The 21191-nt window shown below is 55.1% G+C and overlaps 2 protein-coding genes across 10 annotated transcripts; both read left to right on the top strand.

Annotated features, from left to right (window-relative positions):
- Positions 1 to 233: 233 nt before the first annotated feature.
- Positions 234 to 8966, top strand: CCSAP (centriole, cilia and spindle associated protein). Of its 3 annotated transcripts, none has more exons than XM_054712988.1 (3): positions 234 to 636; positions 6486 to 6754; positions 8748 to 8966. In XM_054712988.1, exons 1-3 carry the CDS (start codon positions 258 to 260, stop codon positions 8922 to 8924), a joined length of 825 nt encoding a protein of 274 aa, XP_054568963.1. In that variant the 5' UTR covers positions 234 to 257; the 3' UTR covers positions 8925 to 8966. The 3 variants fall into 3 exon arrangements, with proteins under 3 accessions (XP_054568963.1, XP_054568964.1, XP_054568965.1); XM_054712989.1 differs by lacking the exon at positions 234 to 636 and adding an exon at positions 1420 to 1523; XM_054712990.1 differs by lacking the exon at positions 234 to 636 and adding an exon at positions 1645 to 1775.
- A 7043-nt stretch (positions 8967 to 16009) lies between these two features.
- On the top strand, positions 16010 to 20628 carry LOC103301633 (U2 small nuclear ribonucleoprotein A'-like). Of its 7 annotated transcripts, none has more exons than XR_008555341.1 (5): positions 16181 to 16365; positions 17179 to 17300; positions 17760 to 17905; positions 19152 to 19245; positions 20251 to 20628. XR_008555341.1 is itself a non-coding variant. In XM_054712939.1 (4 exons), exons 1-4 carry the CDS (start codon positions 16453 to 16455, stop codon positions 20307 to 20309), a joined length of 378 nt encoding a protein of 125 aa, XP_054568914.1. In that variant the 5' UTR covers position 16452; the 3' UTR covers positions 20310 to 20628. The 7 variants fall into 7 exon arrangements, 2 of the variants coding, with proteins under 2 accessions (XP_054568914.1, XP_054568913.1); XR_008555340.1 differs by lacking the exon at positions 16181 to 16365 and adding an exon at positions 16454 to 16531; XR_008555342.1 differs by lacking the exon at positions 16181 to 16365 and adding an exon at positions 16455 to 16531 and having other exon boundaries at positions 17179 to 17262.
- Positions 20629 to 21191: the final 563 nt, after the last annotated feature.

Raw genomic sequence — 21191 nt, 5'->3', positions numbered from 1 at the left:
CAGAGCCCCGCCCCCGCCCGCACCCTGCCTCCCGCCTCTCCTCTTCTCCCGCCCCGCCCCGCCCCGCCCGCGCCTAGAGCCCCGCCTCCCGCGCCCCGCCCCCTCTGCCCGGGCCGGGCGGGGCTCCGGATTTAAATGTCGCGGCGGGCCCGGCGGCCGGAGGGGCAGGACGGGCCTCTGTGTCGTGTCCCGGCTCTCGCAGGCGGCGGCGGAGGCGGAGGCGGCGGCGGCGGGCACCGAGGCCGGCGGGCGGCGCCATGTCCCCGGGCAGCGGGGTGAAGAGCGAGTACATGAAGCGCTACCGGGACCCGCGCTGGGCCGAGTACGCGCCCTGCTACCGCGAGCTGCTGCACTACCGCCTGGGCCGCCGGCTGCTGGAGCAGGCGCACGCGCCCTGGCTCTGGGACGCCTGGGGCCCCGCCGGCTCCTCGGACGACTCGGGGTCGTCGGCGTCGTCGGGCGCTGGGAGCCCCGCGCCCCGGTGCGCCTCGGCCTCGCCGCCGCCGCCGCCCGCGGAGGGGCCGGCCAGGCGGGCGCGCGGGTCCCCGGAGGAGCCGGCCGCGAAGCCCGCGAAGCCCGGGGATGCGGAGGCCGGGGATGCGGAGGCCGGGGACGCGGAGGACACGCCTGTGCCAGGTACCGGGCGTCGGGGCGGGGGGCGGAGGGGTGCTCGGAGGACGGGAGGTGCCCTTGGCATCGGCACCGCCCCCTCTTTCTTCCTTTTTAATCCTCACCCGAGGACACGTTTCCATGGATTTTTAGGAAGAGTGGAAGGGAGAGGGAGAGACAGAGGGAAACATCGATGGGTTGCCTCCTGCACGCGCCCCGACCAGGGCCCGGGCCGGGGAGGAGCCTTGCAACCGAGGTACGTGCCCTGGACCAGAACCGAACCCGGGACCCTTCGGTCCGGCAGGCCGACGCTCTATCCACTGAGCCACACCGGCCAGGGCTGCTTTATTCCCTGAATGAACGGGGAATCCGCCCCCCTAGAGACAAAATAAGGGAGACGTCAACCCGCCTCCGCCGCCCCTCCCCCCTTATTTCCCTAATCTGGGGGCTCCAGCCAGCAGCGAGGGCCGAGTGTTCACGCGAGGGCGAGGTGGCCTTGGGGAGCCCGTGTACCCCCATCTGTGTATTCCTAAGCACCCATTTACTTTTTTTAAATGAGAAGAGCCCAGCTTTCGTCAGAGGCTTAGAGGTGACTGACTCCAGGAGGCTCAGATCCACCGCGCTGAGCTTTCTGTCTTGTGAATGGAGCTGTTGTGTTGGGGTGTGAACCCCGGGACCTGGCCGCGCGCGCGGGCCCGGGGGAGCAGTTTGCATTTGTTTACGGCAGAGGATGACGTCACTCGGGCGGGTGGGGGCGAGGGCCTGGCCCGCGCGCCGGGTCCCCTCCACTTCCCTCGCGCTCGCGCGCAGCAGTAGCTGGGAAATGGCCCTGGGGGGGCTGCACAGGTCCTTCCCCCTCTTTCCTGTCTCAGCCCAGGTCCTTCCCCCTCTTTCCTGCCCAGAGGGCTGCAGAGGTGGGGACTCAGCCCGGGAGGCGGGAGGCAGGAGGGGGGAGCCTGGGGATGCTCGCAGGTGGTAAGGGCCAAGTTCAACGACAGAGATACAGTAGCCAGCGGTGCCTTCCTGCCGCCCTCTAAGGCGGGGCCTGGATTTTAAAGAGGCGCTGGTGAGAAAAAGAACTACAGTGGACAGAGCACAGTACCTTTCCGGCCACTGATCTCAGAATATGTATTTTTCTCCTTCAAAGTGCAAAACAATGGTCAGAGGTAGGACCATCATTTTAAAAATAGATTTTTATGGATTTCAGAGAGGAAGGGAGATGGGGAGAGAGAGAGAAACGTCAATGATGAGAGAGAACCATGGATCGGCTGCCTCCTGCAGGCCCCACACTGGGGATGGAGCCTGCAACTGGGGCATGTGCCCTGACCGGGAATCGAACCCTGACCTCCTGGTTCCTAGGTGGATGCTCAACCACTGAGCTAGGTCAGCGGGGCGGTGGGCGGTTTTTTATACTAGAATGATGAGCACTCTTGGGTTTCCATAAAACATAAACATTTAATTCTTGTTTTTACGGAAGCCAGATATACACACAGAATCATACAGTTCTACTAGAGGCCTGGTGCACGAATTCGTGCACCGGTGGGGTCCGGCAGGCCAGCTCCAATGGGGGCCGATCAGGGGTGGGATCAGTGGTGGGGGAGGGGACGCAGGAGGTTGGCCGGCTGGCCCCCACCCTTATTGGGGTGAGGGGGGGCAATCGGGGATGGCTGACGGGGGGAGGGGCTACGGGCTGTTGGCCACTGGCCCTGGCCCAAGTAGGGGGGCCGATGGGGCTGGATCAGCTGGTTGGCTGCAGCAGTGCACATCATAGTGACCGGTCATTCTGCCATTGGGTTGCTAGGCTTTTATATATATAGATAGATACGGCTTATTACAATGTCAGCATCTCCCCACCACACCAATTGCCTATTCCTTGGGGACCACTTCCAACGCCTCTGGATTTTCCTTTGGTGTTTATTTCTGTGACTCCATGTAGCATTGCTTTCATTGACATGACCTGAGGTTTTTTTAATTATTATTCTTTTTAAAAAAATATATTTTATTGATTTTTTACAGAGAGGAGGGGAGAGGGATAGAGAGTTAGAAACATCGATGAGAGAGAAACATCGATCAGCTGCCTCCTGCACACCCCCTACTGGGGATGTGCCCGTCACCATGGTACATGCCCTTGACCGGAATCGAACCCGGGACCCTTCAGTTCATAGGTCGATGCTCTATCCACTGAGCCACACCGGTTCGGGCTGTCCTGAGTTTTTTAAGTTTTTAGCATTTATTGGCTCTCATTTTACCTCTGTCCTAACCCAGACACACACCCTCTGCATACAGGCATCATGGAGTTCGTTAGCTTCATGATGAGTATCTACACTTCTGCCTGTGCAGGTGTGGCTCAGAGCTGCCCTACATTGCCCTCGCTGGTGTGGCTCAGTGGATAGAGTGTCGACTTGTGGACCAGAGTCCCGGGTCCGATTCCTGTCAACGGCACGTACCCCTGTTGCAAGGCTCCTCCCCGGCCTGGGCCCTGGTCGAGGCGCGTGCAGGAGGCAACCCATCGATGTGTCTCTCTCACATCCATGTTTCTCTCCATCTTTCCCTCTCTCTTCCAGTCTCTCTAAAAATCAACGGAAAAATATCCCCGAGTGAGGATTAAAAAAAAAAAAAAAAAAAGCTGCCCTACATCGTTGGCCGTGCCCCCTTTTCTTCCTTTCACAATGCAGCCGGCACGTCAGGTTCACTATCGCTCAGGACATCATCGCACGCCACCCCTCCCAGGGCCTCTGACCTACTTGCATCTGGCCCGGTGGCTGCTCTGGGCGGCGGCTGCCGGGTGGTGCCTGGGGAGGGCCGTGGCCACCGCCCTGGCATCCTTGGCTTCTCGTTCGGGAAGAGCCTCCTAGTGTGGCTTTCCCGGCATCTTCTTTCTTGGTGGAGCCCCTCCGGGTACCGCTCAGCTCCCAGCAGCTTCCGGAGAAAGGCGGTGTGCGCGGTGAATTTTCGGAGGCCTTGCGTGTCAAAGGATAGCCCTCTTTCTACCCTCACGGTCCAGCGAGGTGGTGGCTGGGCAGGGAATGCTGGGTCGGAAGGAATTGTCTCGACATCTGGAGGCATCGCTGGGCGGGGGTGGAACTGGTGATGTTGCCGGCACAGTTTCGGCTCGTTCGGATCCTAGTTCTGTTGTAGATCGCGTCTCCCCGCCCTTGGGAAACTTTTGGCGTCTTCTCTCTTCTAGTTGAACTAGTCTTCTATAATAATAAAAGCGTAATATGCTAATTAGACTGGACAACCAAACGACCTTCCGGACGTCCTTCCGGACGACCTTCTGGACGAAGCCGGGGCTGCGAGGGCTGAGTCCCTTGCACCAATTTTGTGCATCGGGCCTCTAGTGTTTCATAATTCTGCGAAGGTTTCTTGAGTTGTTTCTCTCTCTCTCTCTCTCTCTCTCTCTCTCTCTCTCTCTCTCTCCCCCTTTTTCTGAACTACTTAGTTGGATGTTCACTTTGGTAGAGTCAAGGTCATTGCTGTCGACAGACATGACAGGTCATCTTATCAAGGTCCCCGAGTTGAACTGCCCGTGCAGGGCTCACTGTACTTTAAAGGGAACATGGAGCCCGGCCGGTGTGGCTCAGTGGTTGAGCATCCACCTGTGAACCAGGAGGTCACGGTTCAATTCCCAGTCAGGGCACATGCCGGGTTGCGGGCTCCATCCCCAGTGTGGGGTGTGCAGGAGGCAGCCGATCCATGATTCTCTCTCATCATGGATGTTTCTATCTCTCTCCCTCTCGCTTTCTCTCTGAAATCAATAAAAAATTTTATATATATATATAATATAAAAATATATATATATATTATAAAAGGGAATGTGGGCATAAGCAAGAAAAGAATCACAACGGAAAGTGGTAAGGAACAAGAGTATGTCTTTAAACAGTGGAGAGATTTGGGAAGAACAATCCATCAAATCCTCACTAGCGCCCAATTCCGGAGCCTCTGAAGCAGGGGGACCCTTAGGACCCAGGACTGGGAGGAGCCTGGCTGCAGAGGGGCTTTTATTTGGAGGGAGGGGGAGGCTGCCAGGAAACGAAGGCTCACAAGGGGGTTCCACCAAACAGGACAGCACAGCCTTTACCCAAAACGGGGGGTTTGTAAAGAGTGATGGGCCGAAACCGGTTTGGCTCAGTGGCTAGAGCGTCGGCCTGCGGACTGAAAGGTCCCAGGTTCGATTCCGGTCAAGGGCATGTACCTTGGTTGCGGGCACATCCCCGGTAGGGGGTGTGCAGGAGGCAGCTGGTCGATGTTTCTCTCTCATCGATGTTTCTAGCTCTCTATCCCTTTCCCTTCCTCTCTGTAGAAAATCAATAAAATATATTTAAAAAAAAAAAAAAAAAGAGTGATGGACGGCAGGACCAGGAAAGGCCATGAGGGGGAATAGTCGTGCTTCGGGGTGTTCACCGCGGGACGGGCAGGCCATCCCACCGGTCCCCGGCTCTGCCCACAGAGTGGGGGACGGGTGGCCTGTGGTCACGGCGGCATTTCTGCTGCAAATGGAGGGCCAGCCCCTTACACACGGCTGGCTCCCACGTCTCTAGCTCTTCACCCTGGGGATGTGGGGCTGTGCACCAGGTGGGTAACCATGGAAACCACAGCCTATTGTGATGGGCCTTTCAGGTTGAGGTCGCCAGCTCCCTCTTCCCAGGAGCGTGTCAGAGCCACGCGAGCCTTGTCCAGAGTGGGGAACATCGGGAGGGAGGGATGGGAGCCTGGAGCTCGAGTTGAGTGATTTAAAAAATAACGAGTCTGTGTAGCTGCTGGTGATCCTCAGAAATCCAGATCCTCCAAATCCAAGACCAGGGATTTGTCTTGGGGTTTGGAGAAAGCCATTAGGCCGAAGAGGTCCCTTACTTTAAAAAAAATAATAATAAAAAAATTAAATGATTTCAGAGAGGAAGGGAGAGCGGGTGAGAGAGAGAGAAACATCAGTGGAGAGAGAGAATCATGGATCGGCTGCCTCCTGCACGCCCCCTGCTGGGGATGGAGCCCACAACAGGGGCACATACCCTAACTGGGCATCAAATGGTGACCTCCTGGTTCACAGGTCAACCCTCAACCACCGAGCCATGCCACCCAGGAGGAGATCTCTTTTAATATTTAGTCTTAGAAGCCCTAACCGGTTTGGCTCAGTGGATAGAGCATCGGCCTGCGGACTGAAGGGTCCCGGGTTCGATTCCAGTCAAGTGCATGTACCTTGGTTGCGGGCACATCCCCAGTAGGGGGTGTGCGGGAGGCATCCAATCAATGATTCTCTTTCGTTGATGTTTCTAACTCTCTATCCCTCTCCTTGCCTCTCTGCAAAAAAATCAATAAAATATATTTTTAAAAAATTTAGTCTCAGAGTATGAGGGACAGTAGCTGCCTTTGAATAGGCTTGGCTCAGCCTTGCTCTGTTTGTGGTTGATTTAAAAGTGGGGTCGGCCCTGGTCGCTGTGGCTCCGTTGGTTGGGCGTCGTCCCTTGCACGGACAGGTCACACTGGTCACGGAAAGATTCCCGGTCAGGAGGGCACACGCCAGGGTTGCTGGCTCGATCCCCAGTGGGGGGCGTGCAGGAGGCAGCCGATGGATGGTTCACTCTCATCCATGTTTCTCTCTTCTCCCGCTCTCTCTCTAAAAATCAATAAACTATTCCTTAAAAGAAAAAAAAATAAGTAAATGAAATAAAAACGGGGCCGCCGGTTTGAAATGAGTCACACTCGCTCGTTTCGGCATCTCTGCTTTAAGCAAAACGTGGGAATGGGACGATGGGTGAAAACGTTACTGACTCAGTGAAGCATGATGTGTCCCTCAGCCCAGATGGTTAAAGGAATTATACTCCAACCCGGGTTTTAAAGCGTCTTCCTCTTGTGTTGTCTTCTCTTTAAAAAAAAAGCATCGCCCGTCAAAGGCGTCAAGGAAAAACCCGAGGAAGAGGCCGGGACGGCAGAGACGGACCGGGTGCCCGGCTGCATCAAACCTCGCCAGCACCCCAGCGCCCTGTTTGCCAGAGGAAACAGGAAAGCGGCCAGAAGTCCTCAAAGGTCGTCCAGTAGAACGAGAGAGAACAAGCACCCCTTCGCTCTGTACGGGTGGGGAGAGAGACAGACGGACACGGGCAGCCAAAGGACCCACAACGTCTGTGCCTCCGCGCCGGTGCACGAGGTGTGTGTGTGTGTGTGTGTGTGTGTGTGTGTGTGTGTGTGTGAGAGACGTGTGTCTCTGGGCTCCCCTTTGGAGGGAGGGGGAGGGGGAAGAGAGGGCACAGGTGTGCTCCTTGGAGGAACAGCGGGCTGGTTCCTCCATTCTAAATGGTTTATTATTTATTTTTATTTTTAAAATATTTTTTTTATTGATTTCAGAGAGGAAGGGAGAGGGAGAGAGAGATAGAAACATCCATGATGAGAGAGAATCACGGATCGGCTGCCTCCTGCACGCCCCCTACTGGGGGGGATCAAGCCCACAATCCACAGTAGGCGGCGTGCAGGAGGCAGCCGATCCGTGATTCTCTCTCATCATGGATGTTTTTTTTCTCTCTCTCCCTCTCCCTTCGAAATAAATAAATATATACACACTAGAGGCCTGGTGCACAAATTTGTGCACCGGGTGGAGTCCCTCGGCCTGGCCAGCGATTGGGGACGATCGGGGCTGGCCGGGAGGGGGAGGGGGCAGGACCACAGGAGGTTGGCTGTGGGAGCGCACTGACCACCACGGGGCAGCTCCTGTGTTGAGCGTCTGCCCCCTGGTGGTCAGTGCCCATCATAGCTACCAGCCGGTCGTCTGGTCGTAACAGTCGCTTAGGCTTTTATATATATATATAGAGAGAAAAAAAAAAAAGAAGCAGAAGGAGAAAGCACAGACTGTTTGAATTCTGATTAAATGCCATAATCCCGTTTTTACCAAACAGCCTTCTAAACCCCGGCAGATGGTGTTAGTTAGCGGGATATTTGAGACAAACAGAGCCGGGGTTTAACAAAGACGGGCCGGTCCCTGGGGTTAGGCTAAACCAGGTCCATCTCTGGCATCAAATGTCCGAGGTGGCACAGTCCCTGGAGGATTTTTCTTTTTTCTTTTTTAACTGCTTTGCTGTAAAACATTTCAAGTCCTTCCATGGAATATGTGCCCATGCTTACGGCTAAGCAGCTCCAGTGATTTTTCCAGAGCCAATTTCCAGAAAATTGGCTGCTTACCATTTGCATCTCTCCCCTGCCTTCCCTCTGAGGTTTAATGGTCTGATCGATGTTTCTTTGTCTCTGGATCTATTTTTGTCATCAGTTTATGTTGTTCATTTAAATATTATTTTTAAAAAAAATATGTTTTTATTGATTTTTAGAGAGGAAAGGGAGAGGGATAGAAACATCGATGAGAGAGAAACATCATCAATTGGCTGCCTTTTTTCCCCCACACTCCACCCCTCCCCGCCCCCGTGGGGATCGAGCCCACAACCCGGGCATGTGCCCTGACTGGGAACCGAACTGGGGACCCCTTGGTGCGTGGGTCCAGTGATGCTTAACCACTGAGCCACACTGGCCGGGCGCAAATCAGTTCCAAAGCCACTTAACACATTGCGGACGGAGCACGAGAATTCTCGTGTTTTCTGTGATTACACAGTGTTTTACAAAGTATCATATTTTTAAAAAGATATTAGCTTGCAAGAACATGTAATACATAACTTCAGAATGCAATGGGTATTTCATTGTAAAGCGTGCCTTTAACATTTATGTAAAATGTGTGTGTGTGTGTGTTTTTTTTTTTATTCGTTCAATAGAGACTTATTGGGCCACTGGGTAAAGCCAGCAGTAAAACGGCTGGTCCTCCATGTGTTAAGTTATTCTTGCAAATATTAAATATTTTTAAAATATATTTTATTGATTTTTTTTACAAAGAGGAAGGGAGAGGGATAGAGAGTTAGAAACATCAATGAGAGAGAAACATCAACCAGCTGCCTCCTGCACACTCCCCCACTGGGGATGTGCCCGCAACCAAGGTACATGCCCTTGACCGGAATCGAACCTGGGACCCTTCAGTCCGCAGGCCGGCGCTCTATCCACTGAGCCAAACCGGTTAGGGCTAAATATTTAAAACATAACTATTCTTGGAAATCGGTTCAAAAAGCCGCTTACGTTATTTCTGCTTTTCCTTTATGAACGCTCCTTAGATTCATGAGTCAGCGTTACGGGCCAAGAACAGAAGGCAGGTGGAAAAGAGGAGGCTGGTGGCTCAGAGGCAGCGCGCGCACTCTGTGGACGTGGAGAAGAGCAGGAGGCCCAAGCCGGCCGCCGCGGAGAGCCCGTGGGTCACGGAGTACATGCGATGCTACTCGGCCCGTGCGTGACGGGGGCGGCCGCCGCGCCCGCCTCCTCGAGAACCGTCAATAAAAGAGAGCAAAGGAACCCAAACCGCGGACTCCCAGAGGAGGGGCCGTGGGTGTGCGACGCCGGCCCCTGGTGCCCGGCCTCCTCCGGGGCTTCCCGAGAGAGGCTCCCCTCTGGATGCGTCCCGGCCCCGGCCTGGGCAGCGGGTGAGCGCGAAGCCATCGCCGCTGGCTTCTGGACGAAGCTAACTCCCTACGTCTTTGCTCTTTCTTTAAAGGCTTTTGTCTCAGAGCATCTTCATCTTCTGAGACATCGACACCCAATGCCTTTACATGGCTAGAGATGCTTCATAGTTGGTATTTTCTCCCGGGAGTTTGGGGCAGGCCCTGACCTGAACGACTTTGCACATTCCACGCACGGTGGGTCCCGCCACCTGCAGCATCAGACTCGCCGACCCGGCGTGCGGCTGCGCGAGCGAATGTCAAGTCCACGGGAGTCTCGGCCCGGACGGACGTTGATGCCGCGGGGCACGAAGCTGGAACCCGCGCCGTCGTTCCGTTCAGCACGTCCGGCGGCTGTGATCGCGAGGAGTTTCCTGGGCTCCGGGAGGGTCCTCTGTGCCCCTCAAGCCACCGCGTGGGCACTTGTCGTTTCACAGTTCGGATGCGTCCCAGGGAGCAGCGCCCGCGCGGCGTGGAGAGCACGCTCCCGTGTCCCGGGAGTCAGACTGTCGTGTCATTTTGCTTCTGTCATTGTGGGATTTCCCTAGAGCGTCTGATGAGGGCCGGTCTTGCTTGCTCATGGCAGGATGTCCTCCTCCTATCCCCCCGCCCCCGAACTTCTCGATTTCTCCCTCCACGGAACTCACCGATGACGGAGCGTGATCGTGGGCACACTCAGGCTCCGGGTGGAGTACATTCCTGGCCAGTAGGGCTCACACGGAACTTGTGCGTGGGTCCCCGTGGGAGGCCGTGTGGGAAGGAAGGGCCCCTTCCCGCACTCCACTTGCTTTGGGGACAGAAAGAGTGGTTTTAAGGAAGCCTGCCTCCCACCCGGCGGAGAGTCGACGGGAAGGATGGGCGCTGAGTGCCGTGGGCGAGGGGAGCGGGTGCTGGGCCAGCCGGGCGCCGGGAGGGAGTGAGTGCCAAGCTGGTGTTGGGCGATGCCTTGGTGTACGCCTCCTCCGGGTCTTTATAGAACGAGGGTCGCTTTTTAGAGCACCAGTGTGTTTTATTCCACAGAAAACCACGTGATGATGTCAACTGACAACCGTGGTAAGCCTTGAAAACTCCTATGGAAGGGCCGTGAGCGTTGATTTGTTTTTAAAAAAGACCTTGAGACTACTGGTGTGCGGCGTTTTGGGGGGAGTGGCTGGGCGGAGAGCGCCCCTGCTCAGGGAGGTGTGACTTGGACAGGAGGAGGCTCGGTGTGGCCGGCGTGGCCTGGCGAGGGGTGCTGGTCACCCTTGCTGTGGTCATCAAAGCCCTTAGACCCTGCGAGGATCGAGAAGTGAAAGCAGCCGTGGTCGGTGCCGTGTAGCTGATGGTCAAGCCACGCCCTGCTGTCCGGGTTCGGGTTTAGCCATTCCGCCCAAGTGCTTATGTTGCAGCTGACAATCTTAGGGAAGAAAGTCCCTCTTCCCCCAAACCCTCCCCTTCCCCCCAAACAGACTGCCTTAGACACCCAGCTTCCCGCCCGGCCAGTGTGGCTCAGTGGTTGAGCATCGACCTATGAACCAGAAGGTCACGGTTTGATTCCAGGTTGCGGGCTCCATCCCCAGTGTGGGGGCGTGCAGGAGGCAACCAATCCATGGTTCTCTCTCATCGATGATGTTTCTCTCTCTCTCTCTCTCTTCCTCTCGGAAATCAATAGAAACATATATATTTTTTAAAAAAAGAGACCCAGCTTCTTGCAGGCTTTCAATAAGCCACACCCCTCCCTTCAGGAAATACTCGTATTTAATGAGCTTACTACTGAAAGCCCCAGATGGAGATCTGGAAAAACCGGGCCATTTCCCCGCTTTGTATCCTCCCCCGAGGATATTTTCCCATTGATTTTTTTTTTTTTTTTTTAGGGAGAGCGGAAGGGAGAGGGAGGGAAAGACAGAGAGAAACATCGATGTGAGAGAAACACATCAATGGGTTGCCTCCTGCACATGCCCTGACCAGGGCCAGGGCCGGGGAGGAGCCTGCAACTGAGGTCCGTGCCCTTGACCGGAATTAAACCCCCGTACCCTTCAGTCTGCAGGCCGATGCTCTATCCATTGAGCCAAACCGGCGAGGGCTCCCCTTCCCCTCCCCCTTTTAAATAAGGGTCCAATGACCAAGATTTTTAAAGTAATTTTAATGTGCATGAACAATGAGTAGTTCCACACGAATGAATTGTGAGAACCCTTCCCTGTGTTCAAGTCATTAAGGTCTCAGTTAACTTTAGAGCCTATGAAAGGTTTTACGTTGTAACCATTTGATGGTCTGGAAACTAATATGTAATCATGTTCTTAAGTCTTGGGCCGACTTGCCAGACAAGCAGATAGTTTAAAACCCCCTTTCATGTTGGAAAGTTTGAAACTGCTTGAGGATCCAGTGATCCTTAAACTATGGAATAAAATCATGGCTACATAGACTTTCAAAATGTTGGCTTTAAGCTCGTCATGGAAACAATTTGCCAAATTTCTCTGTTACCGCTATGGAGAGAAGGCAAAGGCTTAACAGCCGCACTCGCTGGACCTAGGTGAGTGAGAAGCAACATGGAATTCATTCTTTTTATTTTTTTAAAAAACCGAAAAGACGACTCTCACTTGGTACCTCTGGGTAATGCGTAGGCCTCCTCCTCCCCGTAAAATTCCTAAGCACACAGAAACATTTTTAACGTTTATAAAGGAATTCTCTTAATGGCTCATCTTATAGCGGGCCCTTAGGTATGCCACTTTCTAGGTAATAGCTTTGTTACTTTTATGCTAGGAAACTCAGGTAAGTAGGTTCCATGGAAGAATGGTGGCTGTTTGGGTTACTGGAAACCATAACATCCAGAACAGAATACTGGCCCGGCCAGCGTGGCTCAGTGGTTGAGCGTTGACCTGTGAACCAGGGGGTCACTGTTCCATTCCTGGTTGCAGGCTGGATCTCCAGTAGGGGGCATGCAGGAGGCAGCCCATCACTGATTCTCTCTCTCTCATCATGGATGTTTCTATCCCTCTCTCCCCCCTCTCTGTTCCTCTCTGAAATTAATAAAAATACATTTTAAAAAATAGGAAGGTGTAAGCTAATCAATGGGAAAAACTGATAGTTGGGCTCAACACGCATAGGAAGTATCGAACGTATCTTGTTAAACCTTTCTCTGATGAAACACCCATCGAGGAGTCCATGTGATGGCGCATGTTCGACCACGGATGTGCTAACCAGAATTCATCCCCAAAAAGCACAAGTTCCAGCGTGTCACGCTCACTCACTTGATTCACATCTTGTCTCCAAGCCACTGCAATATTAAACAGAAGCAAAAAGCAATACATCGATCTTAGAAAAGGCAGCCCCCACATGCAGGGCGGTGGGTAAAAGCACGAAGACCTGTGCACAGGGGTTTGGTTTGGCCCTGTGGAGGGAGCCAGTGGCAGGCTGGCCCGGCTCGTCCTAGCTCACGGCCATCCCCGGTGCACAGCTCTTCCCAACTGCAAGTTCACGCCCATCCCACTGGCTGCCTGAAGTCAGTGAGGTGGGAGTATTTACACCACAGGAAGTGGCAGCTGCTTCAAATGGGCCTTTTCTCTTTTAACGTATTTTTTAAAATGTATTTGTATCGACTTCAGAGAGGAAGGAAGAGGGAGAGAGAGAGAAACATCAATGAGAGAGAACCATGGATCCGCTGCCTCCGGCACGCCTCACACTGGGGATCGAGCCTGCAAGCCAGGAATCTTAACTGGGACCTCCTGGTTCGTAGGTATGTGCTCGACCCCTGAGCCACACCGGCCAGGCAGGCTCTGCCTCTTCATTATTCTGGGAGAAGCTCCTCTCTGGACCTGGCCCTGCTGCCCGGGGGCCGGGTGGCCGGCCTCGGGCTGGCTCTCTGCCACGACTGTCCCCTTGAACGATGAGAGTTCATCTGGGCCAGAGGGTCGGAGTGGAGCTCGCAGTTCCCGCACAGGGTTTCTGGTCCCTCCCCCGGGGGTGTCAGCCAGGACCGCGCGGAGCTTGGGTCCCTGGCCAAGTCTCTCTGCTCCTCTCCCTTCCCCTGTGAGATCAATAACATATTTAAAAACAAACAAACAAACCTTTTTTAAAGCCCAGCAAGCGAAATGGCAAGTACCAGCACACATATGTTGATATATATGTGGGTTGATATGTATGCTATTTTGTATTAACAAACTTCAAAACTTCATGTCAAATTTTCTGAAGGCGTTAACATCATAGATATTTTTATGCCTAAAAATGTTGAATTTAGCTGAAACCGGTGTGGCTCAGTGGATAGAGCGTCAGTCTGCGGACTGAAGGGTCCCAGGTTCGATTCCGGTCAAGGGCATGTACCTTGGTTGCGGGCACATCCCCAGCAGGGGGTGTGCAGGAGGCAGCTGATCGATGTTTCTCTCATCGATGTTTCTAACTCTCTATCCCTCTCTCTTCCTCTCTGTAAAACATCAATAAAATATATTTTAAAATAAAGAAAAAAAATGTTGAATTTAGTGCCAAAAAAGAGCCTTGGCGGGAAGTTTTAATTCATTACTAGTAACTCCATCTATGGCAGCGGTCTGCAAACTGTGGATCACGAGCCGCGGTTTGCCGCTCTGTTGACTGAGTTTGCCGACCACTGACCTAGACTCTGGATTCCAATAATTACAGGCTGTTGTTGTTCCTTGTGATGAAGCCCCTATGGAAAACTATCCGCATTATTAACCGGTAAACCTGGTAAAACCAGTTCTGTGGTCTGAGAGCGCCGCCTGTGGACACATCTGGAATTGCATGGTTTAAACTTTTTTGAAGCCATCCCAAAGCAAAACTATAGTAAAGTGACAAGTATAGCACAGAGACCTCTCTTCATGAGCAATCTGAAATTACCCCTGTGATACCCTGTGACCCCCCAAATATTTTGATTTTTTCCTCCCAAATACTTCAGGGGCAATTTCCTATAAACCAGGGCCTCCTCCTGCACAACCATCAGAATCGGGAAGTTCACGCTGATGCGACTCTACCGCCCAGTCCTCTGGCGGGATTCAAATGTCGCCCTTTGTCCCAGGAATGCCCTTCGCAGGCGGCCAGAGACCCCGCTTACACCCCCTTCCTGTGAGAGGCGCACTTTATATTTAGTCTTCATTTCTCTCCAGTCCTCTTTCTTGAACCTTTTGGGATTTTTTTATTGATTTTTTACAGAGAGGAAGGGAGAGGGATAGAGAGTTAGAAACATCGATGAGAGAGAAACATCGATCAGCTGCCCTCCACACTTCCTACTGGGCATGTACCCACAACCAAGGTACATGCCCTTGACCTGAATCGAACCTGGGACCCTTCAGTCCGCAGGCCGACACTCCATCCACTGAGCCAAACTGGTTTGGCTCCATGAACCTCTTAAAGACTCGAGTGCTTTAACACTATGCTTAACCAGCGGATACAGGTGCCTAGAAACAGGGACCCTCCAGGCTCCAGAGAGGCCCCAGTAATGCAAACAGAACCGGGGATGTAGCCAAGGCGCGATAGGACCTCCGAACCCCAAGAGATTGGGAGCCTGGCTCTTCTTCCATTGTTTCGGGGTGGCCCCTCTGCAGGGGTGGATCAAACCCATGACACCGAGGAGAGTCTGTTTCTCTCCTGGGCACAGCAATTACACGTGGGTGCTGCCCGGCCGGTGTGGCTCAGTGGTTGCGCTTTGACCTATGAAACAGGTCAGGGGTCCGATTCCTGGTTGGGGGCTCCATCCCTGGTGTGGGGGTGCAGGAGGCAGCCGATCCATGATCCTCTCCCATTATTGGTGTTTCTCTCTGCCCCTCTCCCTTCCCCTCTGAGATCAATAACATGTTTTAAAAAAAACAAACCACAAAACTTTTTTCAAAAACCCAGCAAGCGAAATGGCAAGTAAAATCAGTTTTGTGGTCTGAAGGCGCCGCCTTGTGGACATGTCTGGAATTGCGTTTGTTTAAACTTTTTTACGCCATCACAAAGCAAAATTACAGAAAATTTACTAGCACAGAGAACTCTCTTCATGAGCAATCTGAAATTACCCGTGTGATACCCTGTGACCCCCCCAAAATATTTTAATCCCCCCCCCAAATACCATGGGCAATTTCCTATAAACCAGGGCCTCCTCCTGCCCAACCATCAGAATCGGGAAGTTCACGCTGATGCGTCTCTACCGCCCAGTCCTCTGGCGGGATTCAATGTCGCCCTTTGTCCCCGGAATGCCCTTCGCAGGCGGCCAGAGACCCCCCCTCCCCGCTTACACCCCCTTCCCGTGAGAGGCGCACTCTGCATGGAGTCTTCATCTCTCGCCGGTCCTCCTCCTCGAACCTTTTACAGACTCGAGTGCTTCACGCTCTGCTGAACCAGCGGGTACAAATGTCCGGAATCAGGGACCCTCCAGGCTCCAGAGACGCCCCCCGGAAAGTGAAACCCGGGACGTAGCCAAGGGCCCCGGGACCTCCGAACCGCAAGAGATCGGGAGCCTGACTTTCCATTGTTCCGCCTGGACACCCAGTGGGACGCCCCTATGACGACCCCATCAATTAATGCCGCCTGTGGGCGGGAGCAAGGCACGCTGGGACATGTACTTGGGGATGAGCGCGGTGCAAGCTGGGAAGCGTGTCTAGCGGAAAACAAGGGCCATTCCCGGAAGTGTGTCGGGGGCAGCGTGGGGCATGCCAGGATGTGCGTCGCGCAAGGGGCATGCCGGGAGATACGTCTTGCGTCAGTCGCTGTGCATGCTGGGAAGTGCGTCTTCCGTCGGTCGTCAAGCACGCCGGGAAGTGTGTCAGTAGAGGCTCGGTGCATGCCGGGAGATGTGTCTAGCGGTGAGCGCGGGGCTAGTCGGGAAGTGTGTCACAGGGGATTCCGTCACACTAGAAAGTATGTCGTTTGCCGGCGCGGGGCACGCCGGGAGGTGTGTCTGAGGCCCGCCGAGAGGACCGTCTGGCGGGAGGCCCCGGGCGCCGGGAGGAGGGAGGCGGCGGGATGGGGAAGCTGACGGCGGAGCTGATGGAGCCGGCGGCGCAGCACCCAGCGCCGTGCGGGCCCTCGGGCTGGGTCTGCGGGGTGAGTGCGGGGAGCGGCCCGCCCCGGGGGCGGAGGGACCGTCCCGCAGGCTCCCTGCCCGACCGGCTCGGGGACGGGACTGGGACCGCTTCCCGACCCGGACCCGTGGGCCCGTGTTCGGTTCGGCCTCGCGGGACCGTTTCTCGGTCTGACCCGCTCGAGCGCCGACCTGGACTCGGGGGCGGTCACCCCAGCGCCGAGCGAGCGGCCGGTTCTCCGGAAACGCGTTCAGGTGACGGCGTCAGAGTGCGGACGGGGCGCGGGCCGGTCCTTCTCTTCTCTTTAGAGAGAGAGGGGGGAGGGAGAGGGAGGGAGAGACATGGATGTGAGAGAGACACATGGACTGGTTGCCTCCCGCACACGCCCCGACCGGGTCTGGGATCGAACCTGCAGCCCAGGTACGTGCCCTTCACCGGAATCGAACCCGAGACCCTGGGCGCTCCGGCCACAGCGGCCGCGGCCGAGTTGGTCATTTCCGATCAGTTGGGGGGTGGGGGGAGGCGAAGTCCGGGAGGGAAGCGATGGTTTCCCGGCGCCTCCTCGGCAGTTTCAGGGGCCCCGGTCCCCCGTCACCCAGACGCCCCATCAGGGGCCGGTCTTTGCTGGAAACAGCGCCGCGTGGCAGGGAGGACTCGGAACTGTCCGGTTCCGGGGCTGTTTCTTCCTCAGCTAAAGGCTGACCTGCACCCCCAAGCCGTGGCTGCACCCCAATAAGCATCCTCCACCCCCGCCCATGTCAGACCCGAGAGAGGGCGGGCTCCCTGGGCCGGGGCAGCTCAGTGGTCAGTCAGCCCTGAAATGCCTCCTCCGGACTGAACTTCATAAAAAGGAAAGTGCTCTGGCCCTGGCCGGTTCGCTCAGTGGTTAGCGCGTCGGCCCATAGACTGAAGGGTCACGGGTTTATTCGAGGTCAAGGGCAGGAACCTGGGTTGCAGGCTCCATCCGGGACCCGGTTGGGGCGTGTGCAGGAGGCAACCAGTCCATGTGTTTCTCACATAGACGTCTCTCTCTCTCCTCTCCCCCTCCCTTCCACTCCCTCTAAAAGTCCATGGAGAAGTGTCCTGGGTGAGGATTAGCAACAACTAAGACGTTGGAAGGACGGGCAGCTCTCTGTTCAGCCGATCAGAAGGTGACTTAGGAAGAACGGGAAGAGCCACTGCCTTGGGGGTGAGATGGCACAGTCTGTGCCCGGGATTCGCTCCCACCGGGACCGCAGGGTCTGCTGCTGGCTCTGCTTTGGGCTTAGACTCCTTGCTGACAAAGCCCCAGGTCCTTCTCTCCTTTATCTTTTTGCTAATCCTTCCTCAGGGATATTTTTCCCATGGGTTTTTAGAGAGGTTGGGGGGAGGGAGAGAGAGAAACATCCATGATGAGAGAGATTCATGGATCGGCTGCCTCCTGCAGGCCCCCTCCTGGGGATGGAGCCCACAACCCAGGCATGTACCCTGACCCGGAATCGAATCCAAGACTTCCTGGCGCCAACCACTGAGCTTCACTGGCCTGGCCTAGTTGAACACTTTCTGAATGAATGCTAGCTTTTTGAACCAAATTATCGGGAAATTGTGCTAATGTACTTTAGCACCTTTTAATTTTATTAATACCCGTGGGCTTTCCTCTGTGTCACAGGATATAAGATCCCTGTCATTGAGGATCCGGGTGCGACCTTAGACCAGTTCGATGCCATTGACTTTTCTGACAGTGAAATCCGCAAACTGGAGGCTTCCCTCGCGGAGGAGACTGAAGACCCTCCTGGTGAACAACAACCGGACATGGTGAGTGTCTGCCGGGCAGCGATCTGTTTCCCGGTGTAAAGGCTGTGCCCGCCGCCGGTTCCACCTGCACGTCTCCTCTCAGGATGAGAAATGAGGAAACTTCTCTCGCAGGTGAGAGCTGAGCTTGGCACTGGGCGGCCCAGCGGTTTCCAGCCTTTTTCCTCTCACCTCCTGGCGCACACCACCTCATCGCTCAAGTTCTGCAGCACACAGAATCCGACCCAAAAATAGACTCTTCTTGATTTCAGAGGGGAGGGAGAGAGGCAGAAGCATCAGTGATGAGAGAGAATCATGGATCGGCTGCCTCCTGCACGCCCCCCACTGGGGATGGAGCCTGCAACCTGGGCCTGTGCCTGACTTGGAATCGAACCCTGACCTCCCTGGTCGACGCTCAACCACTGGGCCACACTGGCCGGGCACAGCTATATGTTTGTTAACGGAGAAACTAGCTTGGAGTTATTACTTGACCAGACTTGGGCTTGAATTAAGTGCAGGAGCCAGTCGAAGTGGGGGCAGCTCTGGCCTTTCACATTTTCCCAGGACGTGGGAGTTTTTTTTTTTTTTTTTTTAATATTTTATTGATTTTTTACAGAGAGGAAGAGAGAGGGATAGAGAGCCAGAAACATCGATGAGAGAGAAACATTGATCAGCTGCCTCCTGCACACCCCCTACCGGGGATGTGCCTGCAACCAAGGTACATGCCCTTGACCGGAATCGAACCTGGGACCCTTCAGTCCACAGGCCGACGCTCTATCCACTGAGCCACACCAGTCAGGGCAGGACGTGTGAGTTTCAACAGCTGGTACCTTTGCCTATGGAGTCAGTGTCTGCCTTACTTTTCTTCTTCTTCTTCTTCTTTTTTCTTTTTCTCTCTCCCTTCGTTTTTACTGTCAAATATTTACTCTGAAAGATCCTGCTTGGATCAGTGAGAAATGCTGACTTTATAGTATTGCCTCCTACATTATCCAGTACCATGGTCCCAATCGGAATTCCGTTTGTAACATTTCAGGGCACGCCATGATTATTTTCCCTCCTGTAGGCGGGTCTGCGTTTCTTTACCAATTTTGGAAATTCATGGTTTGGGTTTTGGGTCGATTTCAGTGTGCCGATAAAACCCTTTCCCCGGCGTTGTTTGCATTGGAACCGCTTACTGTTGCCGTTCAGAAAGGTTGCGGGGAATTGTGTGGGTGTTGTCTGGGCGATGGGTGGGCGCAGTGACATTGACAGTCCGTCCCTGTGTCCCCAGAACGCCATAGCGAACGCGTCGACGCTGGCGGAGGTGGAGCGGCGGACGGGCCTGCTGCAGTCGGGCCAGATCCCCGGCAGGGAGCGCCGAGCAGGTCAGAACGCACGTCTGTCTGTCCACGTCCTAGGCCACGTCACCCACAGTGACCCCACGCAGCTCAGTGCCGAGACCCCAGAGCAGAGCCTGTGGCCGCCTGGTCTGACCTTCATGGTCCCTTTAGATGCTCTTGGAGGAGAAGGGACCTGATGTGGAATGTTGTGTCCGAGGGCCCTGGGGTTTTCCTCTCTGTAGTTGGAACACGGGTGCGAGGCCCAGGTCTGAGCCTCCCAGCTCTGCCCTCTGAATTTCTGAGTCTCCACTTAACCTTGAATCCTCCTCCTTCTCCTTAAACCTGAGGTGGTAACAGTGCCAACCTCAAAGGGTGTTGGTGTGATTTTGTTTTGTTGTTAATCTCACCCAAGGATATTTTTCCGTTGATTTTTAGGGAGAATGGAAGGGGGAAGAGAGAGAGAGAAACATTGATGTGAGAGAGACCCGTCAGTTGGTTGCCTTCCACAGGAGCCCTGACCAGGGCCCGGGCTGGGGATGGAGCCTGCAACTAAGGTCATGCCCTTGACCGGAATTGAACCCAGGAGCCTCCACTCCGCAGGCCGCACTCTGGTGTCTGAGTGCCAGCCTGTGGGGCGGGCTGGGCTCGGGGTGCCAAGTGGAAACTCACAGGGTGCGCGCTGCCAGGTTGGCTAGACTGTGGTTGGGCCCCTCGCTGGGCCGGCAGCTGGAAGGGCTGTTCAGAGATGGTGGTTCTCACGGGGTGTCCTGGGCCCTGGGGGTCGGAGGTCTGAACCCTGGCGTTATTTGCTCACGTCTCGCTTCAGGGTGTCCGTCGTGAAACAAACGCCTTCGCCATCTTTTTCTTGGGCTCTGATCATCCCTTTCAGTCCCTGCCAGTGACAGCTGGTCCCTGACCGGAAGCGCCGCGGGGCAGGGGCTGCTGGGCGGGGTGCCCTGTCCTGGGCCGGCACGCCGGGCCTCAGCCAGGCGCTCACCCCGAGCAGCTCCGTCCCTGAAACCCTGTGGCCCTAATTTTGTGTCTCCTCAGGCCCCAGCAACGACAGGGAGGAGGAGATGGAGGAAGACACCGTCGCCAACGGCTCCTGAGTGTCCGCGGGGCCGGTGTCCACGGGGCGTGGGGCCCGGCCGCCGGGGACAAAGTCCTGCCTTGAACGTGGAATATTGGCGTCAAGCTTCGCTGGGGGGCTCCGACGGCTGCAGTGGTTTCTACTTCACATTCTGAGATCTCACCGCCTGATTCTCACAGTGGAATAGACACCCACTGCCTGCTGCCTGGGCTGTGCGCCCAGTGGGTGTGTACGCCTTTAAGCTGGACCCGCAGCTATATCCATCCTCGTTTCTGACCAGGCCTCCGCCTGTAAAACGTTTGGATGTTTAAACGTTAATAAAACTGGTGTGAACGGCAGCCGCTGTTTGCTCTCAGCTCTTCCTTTCTCCTGCACAAGCTGGTTGACAAGGCACAGAGGGAATGACTCGGGTCTCGGGTCTGTGCGCACCGTTGACACAATGCCTCTTGCCACTGACCAGAGCAAGCCACCAGGGCCGCCCCAGATCAGAGGCCGGGAGATGCACTCCCCCCACCTTGAGGCCACAGCGAGGGTAGGGCCGTAAAGAAGGACAAACTGGGGCCCTGGCTGGTGTGGCTCAGTGGGTAGAGGGTCAGCCCTTGGATTGAAGGGGCCTGGGTTCGATTCCAGTCAAGGGCTCATACCTCAGTTGTAGGCTCGATCCCCAGCTCTGGATTGGGGGAGTGCAGGAGGCAACCAATCGATGTTTTTCTCTGTCTCTCCCCCTCCCTGCCTCTCTTTAAAAATCAATGGAGCCCTTGCCTGTTTGGCTCAGTGGATAGAGCGTCGACCTGAGGACTAAAGGGTCCCAGGTTAGATTCCAGCCAAGGGCACATGCCCAGGTTTTGGGCTCAACTCCCAGTAGGGGTCGTGCAGGCGGCAGCTGATCAATGATTCTCAT

This window comes from Eptesicus fuscus, chromosome 24, assembly GCF_027574615.1.
Source record: "Eptesicus fuscus isolate TK198812 chromosome 24, DD_ASM_mEF_20220401, whole genome shotgun sequence".
Taxonomy (NCBI): Eukaryota; Metazoa; Chordata; class Mammalia; order Chiroptera; family Vespertilionidae; genus Eptesicus; species Eptesicus fuscus.
Note: the sequence above shows the minus strand (reverse complement) of the source record. Positions and strands in the feature narration are given on the sequence as shown.

Bases quoted from the DNA above. Each gene is read 5' to 3' on its own strand.
- LOC103301633 (XM_054712938.1), top strand. From the start codon at position 16,453: ATGGATGTGAGAGAGACACATGGACTGGTTGCCTCCCGCACACGCCCC. The intron at 16,532-17,759 runs GTACGTGCCCTT...TCTGTGTCACAG, and splicing joins GGATCGAACCTGCAGCCCAG to GATATAAGATCCCTGTCATT. The intron at 17,906-20,250 runs GTGAGTGTCTGC...GTGTCTCCTCAG, and splicing joins GTGAACAACAACCGGACATG to GCCCCAGCAACGACAGGGAG.
- CCSAP (XM_054712988.1), top strand. From the start codon at position 258: ATGTCCCCGGGCAGCGGGGTGAAGAGCGAGTACATGAAGCGCTACCGG. The intron at 637-6,485 runs GTACCGGGCGTC...TTAAAAAAAAAG, and splicing joins GGAGGACACGCCTGTGCCAG to CATCGCCCGTCAAAGGCGTC. The intron at 6,755-8,747 runs GTGTGTGTGTGT...AACGCTCCTTAG, and splicing joins CCTCCGCGCCGGTGCACGAG to ATTCATGAGTCAGCGTTACG.